This window comes from Schistocerca serialis, chromosome 8 (assembly GCF_023864345.2).
Source record: "Schistocerca serialis cubense isolate TAMUIC-IGC-003099 chromosome 8, iqSchSeri2.2, whole genome shotgun sequence".
Classification (NCBI taxonomy): domain Eukaryota; kingdom Metazoa; phylum Arthropoda; class Insecta; order Orthoptera; family Acrididae; genus Schistocerca; species Schistocerca serialis.
In genome coordinates, this window is record NC_064645.1 from 367,023,117 (window position 1) to 367,038,348 (window position 15,232).

Sequence of the window (15,232 nt, forward strand, 5' to 3'; positions counted from 1 at the left end):
TAGCATTATCGACTGAACTTCAAAGTAACATCGCACTGACTAGTACGTAGAATAAACTAACACCTAATACGGGTGAGAGCTGTGATAATGATCTCTAACTTCGTTAAACTTATCATTAACTTTGACTGATAGGCTGTTCACAGCTCACTATGTAAGTTTCAGTTCGTTTTAGGGACGTTTGTAATAATTGGTTTTCCATCTGAATTTTCAACTACAGATTCACCGCAGGTTAGACATGACGAACTTCAGATCTCATAACGCATTTATAAGGTAATATAGGAAACGTTGGGACAACCTAGAATCTGACTGCGGGCAAGTATGAATTATAAATTATCATTCCTGGAAAGAGTAAATGACGATGAAAAGGAGAAATCACGTGTTTACCGGCAGTATTATGTAGATTGTTTTCAGTGCCTCTCCAAATTGTTGATAGAGGTGATACAGCTCAACATCTTTGTTGCAAAGTGTTCTCTACTGTAATGTAAAATGGTGAAGCACCAACTGTACTAAAACTTTGACTCAATAAGGTGCAAGAGACATGTATGCGACAAAGAAATTCTCGCATTTTCGTCTATTCGAGATGAAGCAAAATTTCCTCTTCCTTATTAAAAAAAAAAAGTAAGGGAAAGAAGAGAGAAAGAAGAATAATAGGAGTAACTCGGAACGGAACAAACAGAAAGGTCGGTATTGAAAAAAGAAGGGAGCGCCGGGTGGGGAGTAACGAGTGAAGAGTTTAGCGCGGCCGCTGATTACGCGCTGCCACCGCAGAAGGCAAGTGCGGCCCTCGCGCAAATTACTGCCTGGCGCGCTCTGCGCATGCACACGTGCACCGGCCGACTGGCCGTGGAGGCGAAAACGCGACTTCGGACTTGTTCACGGCGTCCTGTCGGTGCGGAAAGCCGCGCCGGAATAAACGACGAATTTATAGATCATTAAGGGCGGAAGAGCGTTACCAGAGGACAAATAAAAAAAAAAACTTTTAGGGAACAGCCACGTTTATTTATGCCCCTAACTTTTACTTGATTGATATTTAAATACGTCACTAAATGTCACTGCGGGCCAAAGCGAAACCTCGACTTGCTTCTCACAATCAACCATTCCCATGTAAATTTCACTCAATAAAAAGAGAGGATTAACGTTATTTCATGACAAAGTAACCGTGAAAAGCTTTTAGAGGAGGCAATAATGAACAACAAAGACTAATCGAGACGAGTGATAGAGAGAATGGGACTCGACCCGCGTGCCGCACCAACGCGTTCGCTAAGCCCTACTTTTTATTACCTCTTCTGCACTGCTCTCTCGTTCTTAATGCCTGCCGAGGCAGTCGAGCAAACATATTTACACGAACATCTTCTCTTATCCGAGTTCAAGCGGCTGTCTGCGAGCCAACATTTCACGTATTTTACTGCTACGTTACACATCTGCATTTTCTAATTACTAGCACCCAATCCGCGAAATAATGACCAGCACAAGATGTCCTGTAAACAACTGAAAACCGGCAAATCCAATTTCCCATCCCTGGGTTGAGGACTTCATTTTCTGGAACTGAATACTACACCGTGCCACGCTTTTAAGTGTCGAACACATTTTCCAGTCAAAGAAGTAACGTAAGCTATCTGTAATATATAACGTTTTCTATATTTTTGATTAAGATTACGGTTAAACATACGGAATGGTTTCCAATGTTTGAATTCCGTAATAGTTATTTCGGGTGTTTCCAAATCCAAGAAAATGGTTAATTTCCTTATTTGAGAGACATTTTCTCAAAATAAACGTGCCACCAAAACCACCACGGACATAATATGTTTAATCGACTGACTCTTTTTCTTGAATTTTTTCCATTACAGTAGCGTATATCAATGTAGAAATGAACTGCCTGCCATTCTCAAGAAGATATTTTGTTAAATTTCGAGAAAAGTGTGTTTGTCTTCGTGAAAGTAATGATGAGACAGACTAACCTGAGACACTAAGGGACTGAAAGGTTACACAAAAAATTGCGCTGACTGTCTTAAAACTAGAGTTTTCTTTTAATCGCCAATAGCTTGAACCTCAGGGCTTCATCTTACTACGCAGGGAATTTTGTTGGGATAATAAGTTTCCTGTGGAAACTAAAGGTGAAATTGGACAGAGAAATGCACGGAGGTTGTTAGAATAGAATAGAATTTTCACTAATCATGTACCTCCCTACTGGAAATGTAATGCAGTTTCTTTTTGACGTTATTCGCTTATACATAATACTCGTATTTTGTACACTTTGCACCACGATCCGGAGTCCACGTTTAACTGAAGGTCTACCTTATAACTGGCGCCTAAGTCCTTTCTAATGTCGGAGGAAGGAAGAGCGTACCATCTACAACAGCCAAACAAAGCTTTGCAGTGTTCAAATCAATCTTCTTATGTAGGTCTGCGACACTAATTACTCGTAAAACTTATACTTTCAATGAGGATCGTATTGTGCACATACTTTCTTAACCCTAAATCTACATACATAATCCGCTACCCACCGTATGGTCCGTGGTGGAGGGTACCTTGTACTATTACTGCCGGCCGAAGTGGCCGAGCGGTTAAAGGCGCTACAGTCTGGAACCGCACGATCGCTACGGTCGCAGGTTCGAATCCTGCCTCGGGCAGGGATGTGTGTGATGTCCTTAGGTTAGTTAGGTTTAAGTAGGTCTAAGTTCTAGGGGACTTATGACCACAGCAGTTGAGTCCCATAGTGCTCAGAGCCATTTGAACCATTTTTTTGTACTATTACTACCGTTTCCTTTCCTGTTCCACTCGCAAATATAGTGAGGGAAAAATGACTGTGTATATGCTTCCGCACGAGCCCTAATTCCTCTCATCTTGCATTCGTGGTCTTTACGCAAAATGTACATTGGTGGCAGTAGAATCGCTCTGCAGTCCGCTTCAAACGCCGGTTCTCTAAATTTTCTCTGTAGTGTATCCAGAAAACAACGTCGCCTTTCATCCATGGAGGCCACTTGAGTTACCTAAGCATTTCCGTAATACTCGCTTCTTGATCGAACGTACCGGTAACAAATCTAGCAGCCCCCTCTGAATTGCTTCGACGTCTGCTTTTAATCCGATCTGGGAGGGATCCCGAATACTCGAGCAGTGTTCAAGAATGGGTCGAACTAGTGTTCTATACGTACTCTACTTTAATGATGACCCACACTTTCTTAAAATTCTCCCAGTAGGTCGACCATTCGCCTTCCGTATTACTCTCTTTCAAATTCTGAAGGTGCCAAGGGTAAAATACAGGGAGCGAAAGGCTATTTACAATTTGTACAGAAACCAGATGGCAGTTATAAGAGTCGAGGGACATGAAAGGGAAGCAGTGGTTGGGAAGGGAGTGAGGCAGGGTTGTAGCATATCCCCAATGTTGTTCAGTCTGTATATTGAGCAAGCAGTAAAGGAAACAAAAGAAAAATTCGGAGTAGGAATTAAAATTCATGGAGAAGAAATTAAAACTTTGAGGTTCGCCGATGACATTATAATTCTGTCAGAGATAACAAAGGACTTGGAAGAGCAGCTGAACGGAATGGACAGTGTCTTGAAAGGAGGATATAAGATGAACATCAACAAAAGCAAAACGAGGATAATGGAATGTAGTCGAATTAAGTCGGGTGATGCTTAGGGAATTAGATTAGGAAATGAGACACTTAAAGTGGTAGATGAGTTTTGTTATTTGGCGGAACAAAATAGCTGATGATGGTCGAAGTAGAGAGGATATTAAATTAGACTGGCAATGGCAAGGAAAGCGTTTCTGAAGAAGAGAAATTTGTTAACATCGAGTATAGATTTAAGTGTCAGGAAGTCATTTCTGAAAGTATTTGTATGGAGTGTAGCTATGTATGGAAGTGAAATGTGGACGATAAATAGTTTGGACAAGAAGAGAATAGAAGCTTTCGAAATGTGGTGCTACAGAAGAATGCTGAAGATTAGATGAGTAGATCATATAGCTAATGAGGAGGTACTGAATAGAGTTGGAGAGAAGAGGAGCTTGTGGCACAACTTGACAAGAAGAAGGGAACGGTTGGTAGGACATGTTCTGAGGCATCAAGGGATCACCAATTTAGTATTGGAGGGCAGCGTGGAGGGTAAAAATCGTAGAGGGAGACCAAGAGACGTATACACTAAGCAGATTCAGAAGGATGTAGGCTGCAGTAGGTACTGGGAGATGAAGAAGCTTGTACAGGATAGAGTAGAATGGAGAGCTGCATCAAACCAGCCTCAGGACTGAAGACCACAAAAACAACATTACTGCTGGTCGGGGTGGCCGAGCGGTTCTAGGAGCTACAGTCTGGAACCGCGCGTCCGCTACGGTCGCAGGTTCGAATGCTGCCTCGGGCATGGATGTGTGTGATGTCCTTAAGTTAGCTAGGTTTAAGTCGTTCTGAGTTCTAGGGGACTGACGACCTCAGAAGTTAAGTCCCATAGTGCTCAGAGCTATTTGAACCAATTTTCTTCCGTCTTACTACTCTTGTGTGCTCGTACCGTTTCCTATCGCTTTGTAACGTTAGGCCTAGATGCTCCATAGATTGCGTCACACTTCAAGGCTTTTTATTTACGCAAAATTCGAAGATTTGTTTAGAAGTAAATCGCCAAGTAACTTGTGCAGGCACTTCTTCGTCTATATTACCAGGTCACCTTGGAAGACAAAAAGTAATCTGCAACGAAGTCATTTCTCCGCAGTATCCTATTCCTCAGGAGTGCTAGTGACCGAACAATGCTGACAGAGCTGATGCAGCGACTTTTGTTATAAACGTTGACTTTTGCTTGTGTTTGACAAATTCGAATGAAACTCGTAGTCCCAAAGAGTTGAAATGAAGCTAAGACTTGTCTGTGGTAGGAGGGAGGAGTGAGGGAGTGCGGTGTCCCTACGTGGAGGCCCCAGGTGCCAGCGAGGGATCGCGGCGACAGCCGGCGCGGCCGACACGGAGCCGCGCGCCGCACGCCGGGGCCGGGCCGTGAAGTACTGCCGTGCCGCCCCCCTGCCCTGCCCAGCCTCTACTGTACCTACAGCCGGCCGGCCCGCCTCATTTGTTCCCGCACAGTACACGTAGCAACCTGCTGCTCCTACTACGCTTTCACTGCCGTACTCGCTAAATCGCATTAACGTGCAGGCACGCGAGCCGGGAATTGCTCGCTCGAGGTCTGCCTGTGTAAGAAATGACCGTACCTAAATTCAGCGCGAAAGCTCAACTTCAGTACGTACTCTACTGTCCAGGCACAAATGCTGGAGCTGTCTACATTCTCTTAAGGAGTTGCTTCCGGGAAGTCCGTACGAGATTCCTCCGCCCTTCACCCTACTTTGCCGTGCGCTGTGACTATTTCAAGAGGACGTGGTTATGTTTTACCCTCTCCTAATTCTCAGTGAGATAACAGACGCAACTCTTCAATACGAAATCTGTCACCTGAGCTACACGGAATGGGAAAACCCGTTTCACATAGAAACCTCGCTCGCTTACCACCACCAGTATTCGGCATGCACCCACTCTGGGACTGCACACAATGTTCGATCCCTTTCCTTCTTCTGGATCTGTACTGGAGAACTTTACGTGACAGCTCATCCTCTGACATGTGAATAACATAAAGGTATCATTTACACTGGTTCCTTTGTACATTATTTACCATTTCTTCTACGTGTCAATGTGTTGTTATACTTCTACGTCCCTCAAAGATACACCACTTTGGAAACGTGAGATTTTCACATGTGTGCCGCTTACTGAGTTTTACCACTTTCGTGAAGAATCCAACTTTAACTCACTCTTACAGAAGAGTCACATTTGCTATCAAGTTGTGATCTTCTTTCTTCATGTGCCAGATATTTACAATTTCGTTTATATCATGTGTTGCTGGAATCACCCCAAACAAATAGTGCTCATGCGAAGCCCATTTTCAGCGGAAACTATTTTTCTGTTTCCCGTCACAAACAAAGTAACTTTTAAAGCGGAGTTTTACGTGCTCCTCCGGAAAAGCGGTCTCAAATTAGTCTAGTACGATATTTGTTCTATCAGTATTTATTAGCAGGGACTGTAAAACACCAACCGAAGATGAACAAGTGTTCGTAGCTCTTAAGGTATGCGCTTTAGCGCTCATGTTTACTGGGCACTTTTTTCTTGTTTGCGTCCATACTATCACCTCGCGAAATATGGAAAGCAAAGACCTTGTAGTAGAAGAGATTTATTTCCCAGTATCGAAGACGAAGTGTCCATAACTCGCAAGGTAAGCATCTTAGAGCCCCCCTGATTTACTGTATCTTTTTGCTTCGACTGGTTGACTATTCCTCCTGGCATACACAAATAGATGATCAGATGTACGAAATTTTAATAGATATCTACGTCAAGAATTTGTCGTTTGTTTCATTCATTACCTCCATTTCACACTGCGCAGACACCATGCTACGGTCAGTTTAAAGAAGCAAGCACATATAGCGAGGTACGTCAAGTCCGACACCTACAAAGGTACCTGCAGCGATTTAAGACAATCTACTCATTTACAGGAGGATATGTCTTCTGACAACTTTCGCCTGTCCTGATAAAGATTTCTAGAAGCTTCCCTAAAGTATTACGTGTGAGAAAGGGAAGGTTCCTTGAAAGAGTCCACATCCGTCATTGTCCAATCACGGCTTTCAATCAATATCTGATGAGAAAATCTCTAATGGAGTCAATCAGGGCTTTAATTAGTGTTTGATGACAATATCTTTAATGACATCCTTAAGTCCTAAATTTATATTCTCGTTTCTGAAAAATAGCTAATCGTAAGGGCATCATTATGAACAGCTAATACCAAAATCTAACTCGAAAAAATTCACCAGCTAAAACTTTTTTAAATGTATGAACTAAATGATAGGAACAATACAGCAACCTAAACCACTTACCCAATACATTAGTAGCACTTAGTAACGCGCTGAAGCTTAGGGAAAAAGGAATGAAACGAAGTAACATCAAAGAGGCTCTCGCTTTAGGTGACACGTACAGTTCTTTTTTCGTTAACAAGCTCCAGCGCTAGAAGTGGAGCGGATGTACAATGCGCACTTTCCACTATGACTGCCACACGTACACTACAAATTGAATATTTACAGACGAGCATGTTCTCTACAAACAGTGTCAATGCAAACAATAATTTATTGTCACCGATCTGCGTGAGCAAAATAGCGCAAACACTATAACGAAGCCAGAGAAAATAATGGCACTCTGGCGATATACGGAGAAAAGATAGGTGGAAGAGGGGTACTGTCTAAGGCCCGAAGGAAAACGTTCACAGAATTTCTGCCTCCTCCTCCTGAGGTAGAAACAGAATAGGCAGATAAAAGAACATGCAGTCTCGTAAGGTTAAGCATCTCCTTTGGAACACTTGGAACTGCAGTAAAATTTAGAGTAATGTTATCATCGATCTCTTGATAACAAAAAAGACATGAAAAAAAATCTGTAATCTATGTAGCCACATATATTTCGACTCTTTGCTTCACGTTTGTTGTTTTCCCAGTTTCTAGGTAAATCGATTGATGCTGTTCCTTCGGTACACAAAAAGAAAAAAATATCCGAACACTTTCATGCAAAACCAACTGTAAACAAGTATCTTGTGAGGTATAATTATAGATGGTGATGAAACGAGTAGTCGATCACCGTCTGGAGTAGCCCACACTGAGGGACGATCGCTCCATCACACAATCCACTAGTGACTGCAGGGAGTTTGTCCCTGTAGAGCAATAATAAACGAACGCTGCTTTTACCTTGAGAATGCAGCGTCCCCGCGGCTCGTTCTCGGGGATGGACACGTTGTAGAAGCTCTGGTCGAAGATGGGCTCGTTGTCGTTGACGTCGTGTATGGTGACGAGCACCGTGGCGGACGACGAGAGCGGCGGTGTGCCGTTGTCGCTGGCGACGACCGTCAGCTGCGGCACGGGGTCCGTCTCGCAGTCGATGTGCGCCCTCGTCGTGACGAGCCCCGAGCGGGCGTCGATCTGGAACCAGCCCGAGTGCGTCTCGGGCGTGTCGGCGATGGAGTAGGAGAGCGCCGAGTTGTCGCCCTCGTCGCGGTCCTGCGCGCGCACCTGCAGCACCGACGTGCCCGGGTCGGCCACCTCGAGCACGTTCGCGTAGTAGACGGCGCGCTCGAACTCGGGCGCGTTGTCGTTGATGTCGGTGACCAGCAGGTGGAAGGTGCGCGACGCGTGCAGCGGCGGGTCGCCCTGGTCGGTCGCGATCACGGACAGCGTGTAGTTGGGCTGCAGCTCGCGGTCCAGGGGTTGCGACACGATCACCAAGTAGATTATGTTGTCGCGCGTCGCCAGTCCGAACTTGCCGTCCCCTCCTTGCAGGGTCACGTTCACGTTCGAGTATTCCGTCTTGGAATCGGGATCGTTCACGGAGATGCGCGCCACGAACTCGCCCGGCTGGGCCGACTCGGAGATTTTGGGCGTCGCGTCGTCGCTGAGGAATATCACGTTGATCGTCGGCTGGTTGTCGTTGACGTCGGTGACGCGTATCGAGACGAAGGCGGTCGTCTCGAGCGGCTGCTCGCCGCGGTCCTTGGCCACGACGACCAGCTCGTGTAACTCCTTCGTCTCGAAGTCGAGCGGCCTGTTGACGGCGATGAGGCCCGTCGCCTGATCGATGCGGAACATTCCCTCGCGGTCACTCTGCCGGCGGTTTATCGAGTACTCGACTCGTCCGTTCTCCCCGGCGTCCGTGTCGGTGGCGAACACTTGCAACACGCTGGTGCCCACGGTCGCGTTCTCGGGCACCGTCGCGAAGTAGCGGCTCTGGTTGAATATGGGCTGGTTGTCGTTGACGTCCTGTATGGTGATGTTGACGGTCATGGTGCCGCGCAGTGGCGGGTTGCCGCCGTCCAGCGCTTCTATCAGCAGGCTGTAGGCGGCGGTGGTCTCGCGGTCCAGGAAGCCGTTGATCTGCAGGTCCAGGTAGAGCACGCCGTCGCGCTCGCGGTGCGACGACAGCCGGAAGGCGTTGTTGGTGTTGCCGGAGACGATGTTGTAGCGCTGCGTGTTGTAGGCGCCCAGGTCGAGGTCCCGGGCCGGGTGCAGGGTGCGCTTCACGTCGCGCGGCGTGTTCTCCGGGAACTCGATGAGCATCGCGTCGGTGGGGAAGGTGGGCGCGTTGTCGTTCTCGTCGAGGACGCGCACCACGACGCGCACGTTCTCGCCGCTGAGCGGGATGGCCACCAGCGAGTAGGAGGAGCGCGTCTCGCGGTCCAGCGGCACCTTGGTGCGGATCTCGCCCGTCGTCTGCTCGATGCTGAGGTCCGAGTCGACGGCGCTGCCGGGCACGGGCACGATGAGGTAGGGCGGCCCGCCGCCGCCCGCGCCGCCCCCGCCGCTGGAGGAGCTGCCGCCGCCGCCGCCGCCGCCGTCGCCGATGAAGCCGACGCGGGTGCCGACGGGGGCGCCCTCCGACACCTCGAGGTCGCGCACGCGCTCCGCGCCGGCGCGCCGGCAGCCGCCAGCCACCAGCAGCAGCACCAGCAGCAGGGGCGCCATCTCCAGCAGCCGCAGCGGGCGCCTAGCCGGCCGCCGCCGCCATCCTGCGCCACCAGTACACATCAGCAAGCTACAGGCGGGGAAATATTACTACGAGTTCTCACAAGGTCGAGACATGACTGCTGCAGCAATGGAGAGCAGTCCAGAGTCTGCGTCTGACATAGGGCCTATAATCATCATGAAACTGCTAAAAACGTTATTGTTTTGCAACTAATCTCGATAGTACGTCATCATTCGACAGACTTAATAATTATTTAAAATGGAGCTTACCACATATTTAAAGACATACATCACTTAAAAAAGCCTGCCAAAGTGTGAAGCTGCAGAAACTATTTCTAGAACAATAAAACTTCTAAAAGCTGTGAAGCCTAGCTTACAGAAGTGTATGGAAAATCAGCGACAAAAGGAGTACTAACAGTAGTCAACATTTGTTAGTACAACTGATGGTGTGGGGTGGGGCGTTCAGTACCGTCTGCTATCGGGAGATACGTGGATAATGGGTCCGGTGGGGATGCAGCGTTGGATGCCGTCACAAAGCCTCACAGAGAGTGTAGGTTAACCGATGTGAGAGCTTCTGTAAAGTTTGGAAGGTAGGAGATGAGATACTGGCAGAAGTAAAGCTGTGAGGACGGGGCGTGAGTCGTGCTTGGGTAGCTCAGTTGGTAGAGCACTTGCCCGCGAAAGGCAAAGGTCTCGAGTTCGAGTCTCGGTCCGGCACACAGTTTTAATCTGCCAGGAAGTTTCAGATCAGCGTACACTCCGCTGCAGGGTGAAAATCTCAATCTCAAACCGATGTGATACTTGGAAAACTTTCCAGACTACACATTGTTCAAAATGGTTCAAATGGCTCTGAGCACTATGGGACTCAACTGCTGAGGTCATTAGTCCCCTAGAACTTAGAACTAGTTAAGCCTAACTAACCTAAGGACATCACAAACATCCATGCCCGAGGCAGGATTCGAACCTGCGACCGTAGCGGTCTTGCGGTTCCACACTGCAGCGCCTTTAACCGCACGGCCACTTCGGCCGGCCTACACATTGTTCATCTCTCGCCCAGAGAGAGGGCAAAGACTTCCAATGAAGTAGATAATGGTTGGTTGGTTGGTTGGTTTTGGGGAAGGAGACCAGACAGCGTGGTCATCGGTCTCATCGGATTGGGGAAGGAAGTCGGCCGTGCCCTTTCAGAGGAACCATCCCGGCATTTGCCTGGAGTGATTTAGGGAAATCACGGAAAACCTAAATCAGGATGGCCGGACGCGGGATTGAACCGTCGTCCTCCCGAATGCGAGTCCAGTGTAGTAGATAATGCATCGGATGACAGAGTATAAGGTCAGTCAAATGAAAACGATCCAGATGAACAATAATTGGCCAAGTGTGAGTAGGATTCGCACTCTGTGGGTTCCCTATATACTTAATTATCTATATGGACAGTTCGTCCATACATATGTACATAGCCACTATACTGTAGGTTTTGATGAGTGCGGTTGAGAGTGTCAACATATGTGACATAGATGGCAGTACCTTCGGACTGCATTGGCGGAGAAGCTTAAATGTTTCACATCGCCAAGCGACCATATACCTTGGTATGTGACATAAATTTCAGCTTCATATATAGTCTCTCAGAAAAAGAGATTACAGTCATACAGAGACAGACAGACAGACGGAAAACAAACTGATCCTACTGAGGCAGAGAACCCTACAAAGTAAGTAAACTGTTTATCACTTCGTAAGTAGTCGCCATAAATGTCGATATATTTATCGCACTGTGAGGTAAGACGCGCAGTGCCTTTATGGAAAAATATTTGCTGTTGTCTATTGAACCATGCTTGCCAATATGTGGGTGAAAACCTTTACATTTCCTCCATACAGTTACGACCTCTCCACACGCGATTTCCAATATTTTTGGAACACTGAAGAAAGACGTTCGTGGCCGTAGATTTGCTTCGGGAGGTAGAGGTGAACGCCAGGGTACAATCATGGCTCTGTAGGCAACATTTTTCCGTGAAGACTTTGACCGACTTGGCTCATAGTGGGATAAAAGCATTGAATGATATTGCGATTACTTTTTAAACAGTTATAATTTGTTTTTCCTGAATACTTGAGTGGAAAGTCTAAGTGCTGGAGCACCAGTTGCACCAAGAATACCACGTCGTAATTCCTTTATAAAATGCACACCCATTCGAAGTGACATAACACTGATATTTAGTTCAAGAGATTAGGTGGTAGGTTATTGGGATGGATTATTCTATCTGTGGAAAATACAGTGAATACTGTACAATGATTTTATGAAGGTTTGCTTTAATATTTGTGACTGTTTTTGCTTTATAACACCGGAATTATGTAACGAGACTGCAGGTCACAACGCTGCAAAACGGTACTTTAGCCTCATTGAAATTGCTTTTAAGGCGGCCACACAAATTGCTATAAGCTTGACGAGCATGCATGCTCAGGCATTTTTCGCAAGCATGCACAAATCTTCTTCGCAGCCATACAGTCCAAGCATACATCGACAAGCATCAGTTTGTGCATAAATTTTGTGGGAATTGGACGATGACTATTTGGTGATACTGGACAACTTCGCCATTGAAACATAAAAAGAAAACACACGCCTCCCGACAGAGGGAACGTGATCCGTAATGCAATGTCTGGTTTACGAAATCACATTATTGATATTATTATTTCTGAATCAATGAAAATGCACGTTAGAGCTTCCTATCACTCGTAACGTATTTTTATGGAAAAGCACGATTCTCCATCACGAGAAATGCCTTAAATTTAATACTTTTTATCATCCACAAATACACACTGGCTTCATTAACTACGTTCCAGTCGGCCATAGAATATCTGTCAGTTGAGGCGAGCTTCGCGCGACTGCTTCATACATCTACTATGACCATTTCTATGGCAACGTCTTAGTGTTGCTGCAGTTCTAGCCGACTATGGCTCTCACTAACTACTGACGCTGGCATCTGCGATCTGTGCTTGAAAGCTGCGTATAGCTGGGTTCATACAGCAGACACTGTAATTGTTAAAATGTAGAAACTCAACACGTAACTAACCAAACAGAGACATAACTGCAGTACCAACTTGAATGGTCGTGCGTACACACACACACACACACACACACACACACACACAGCACGGATCTGACTCTTGACCAACTTCAAATTAAATCGTTAGACATGGAAATAAAAGACCGTTTGGCAAGACAAGAACCTTCAATTTATCCAGCGACTATTACGGGCTAGGTGTAGCTCCTTTTCACTTTTTACGCTTTTTCGACCAGGTGACCAGTGAGAAGAACGATAGTATCTGGAATAAGTGTAATGGCTGGGATAAAGGCAATCCTGACAGATCTAATGAATGTAAGAATTCTACAGGATGATTGTCGTTTTGGGAAGTATATTCGTTTAGAAAAGTCAACTTGTACTACGGACAAAAATAATGGTCTACGGCAGTGGTCACGGTTATTACCTATGCCAATGTTGAACGCATATTATCCAATTAATAAGTACTTTAAAACAAATGGTTTTTGTGATAAGGAAATATGAAAAGAGTGCCTCTTAGTCCTGATTAATAACTTAGCTTCATAGAATACAGATACGAAGCTGGGCATCCATTAAGATCTTTTGCCTATGATAGGTAATAGTATCATTTATGTTAAAATGTTCCCCAAATGGTAAGTTCGGCGCAAAATCGGTATGCAATGTCAGAAGCCGGTTAAAAAAACCTTTCTAACGGAACTTCAATTCATGCCTGTACGATTAGCATGTGCTGAGAAAAACGGATGTTGACTTGAGTGATAATACTGATGATAACTTGGTCCGAGATTGTACTTAAATATAAGGAATAGGTTAGTAATTTATTTGAACGTACAAGTTGTAGAACTAAAAGGATTACTTTATTTGTATGCCCTGTTGTTGTGTTCTAGAAGATATAGCTTTACAAGCTGTAGCAATAGTGCAAATACACGGTGTTTAACAAAAAGTGTCACATACTCTAACAGAAATAGTACAGGTCAAAACCACAAAAAACATCCTGCAAGTATCTATCTGGAGACAGACAGATATCTGTTCAGACATGGGCCATTCTGTTCAATCCTGGCTGTCTATCTGTTGGCACTAGATACTTCAGCCATCTTTCTCAAAGAATCGTGTACTCGTGCGAACACTTCATGGCAGCCCTCCCATTTGATCACATGCGCATCCTGTAAAGTATGCACGTTCTCAATGGGTGTAAAATGCAACAATGTCTTTAAATGACCCATGATCAGAAATCCAAGAGAATAAAGTCAGATGAACGGGAAGGCCATGCTACTGGACCTGCTAGACCAATCCATCGCTTATTAAAGTTTGTGTTAAGTGCTATCGTACGAGACGTAGAAAATGGGCCACCGTTATGCATTAACTATATCCGTTGTCTTTCTGCAAGCATAATGTTCTCCAAAAGAGCAAATAATTTGCAGAAATTGACGATAGTTTCGGTCCATCTGTTCCGTAAAGTGTATCGCCCTAAGAGCATGTCATCATTTTTGCTCACTCATATATACACATTACTGAAACGAAGTCCCTCACCGCGTTTTTCAGTCTTTATGTAAAGGCTAATTTCAGGAACTGCTGTAGGGATTTTGATGTGGTTTTCACTACTACGCCAAACAAGTCGTCGGCCGTAAATACTCAGTGCTGCCAGTGTGAAGCCGGGGAGGGTCGCTAACTGACACTAAAGCGAATCCTGTGGCATGCTCCCGTTAGTACTCCCATTTGCATCCGCACAAATGTGGTTATTGTGAAAACTTATTATCTCCCTCTGTGTCAATCTTGCCTCATCTGTAAATAAATCTCAAGTTGTAACTGCAGATCCACAGCGCTTCTTTTTAAAATCCACTGGCAGCGCTGTAGGCTGTATTAGTGATCGTATAGCTTGAGATCTCGCACACGGTGTATGCGATACGGATAAAATAACGGCTGTTGCAGAATTTACGACGCAAATCTTTGCACAGTTGTTTCAGCATTTCTTCTACTCGTCTACTTATTCCTCCATCCTAGGTGTGCGAACTGTGGTGGATCTTCAGCGGTACCTTGCCTTTGTTGCGAGTGATCCCGTGCTTGAAAGTGGCTGGAACATCCTGGAGAACAAGTTTTCAGATGGAATGCGGCATTGACGACGTCGTTCGGCGTACATAACACGTGCCTGTCATTAGTCAAACCACAACATTTCCCACGTGAAATAATAGGTCTCCATTTCACTGTTTAAGTTCTTCGCACTCCAGAGAATCTGTAATCTCGTTCCAGTGGTAACAGAACCTGAAAACGATACGTTAGGAATGGCTGACATAGGAGATAAGAGGAAGTGCTGCCTGACAACAGAATCACAGGGAACTAAGCACAGCGACAAACACAACGAACTGGAAATGAGCAACGGACGTCAACAGGAACATAGCCTACAGCACGGAATACTGAACGTTCTCGACGCAAATAAAATGGCCCATACCTCAACAAGTATTTCTTTCCAGACGCATGTTCGTTGGACTTTTCTTTCTAGTTTTCACCAGTGCCATGTGGGACACGTCTTTTGTAAACATCCAGCACAAATAGGATGAGTGTCAAACGATGTAAATCACCGATTACTTCGTTAACAGTTCAAAGGGTCTCCGGCAAATGATAACAGACAGAAGGGCACTTATGTTCATTATGTGATTAGTATTCTTTCATTCAACGAGATTTTAAA

At 45.6% G+C, this 15,232-nt stretch overlaps 1 protein-coding gene across 1 annotated transcript in view; it reads right to left on the minus strand.

The window, feature by feature from the left end:
* Positions 1–15,232, minus strand: part of LOC126416106 (protein dachsous-like) — a 232,791-nt gene that overhangs the window by 158,544 nt on the left and 59,015 nt on the right. Inside the window, exon 2 of the mRNA XM_050083615.1 lies at positions 7,739–9,549. Within this exon, the coding sequence (XP_049939572.1) occupies positions 7,739–9,505 (1,767 nt within the window). The 5' untranslated portion in view covers positions 9,506–9,549. The remainder of the gene's footprint in view (positions 1–7,738; positions 9,550–15,232) is intronic.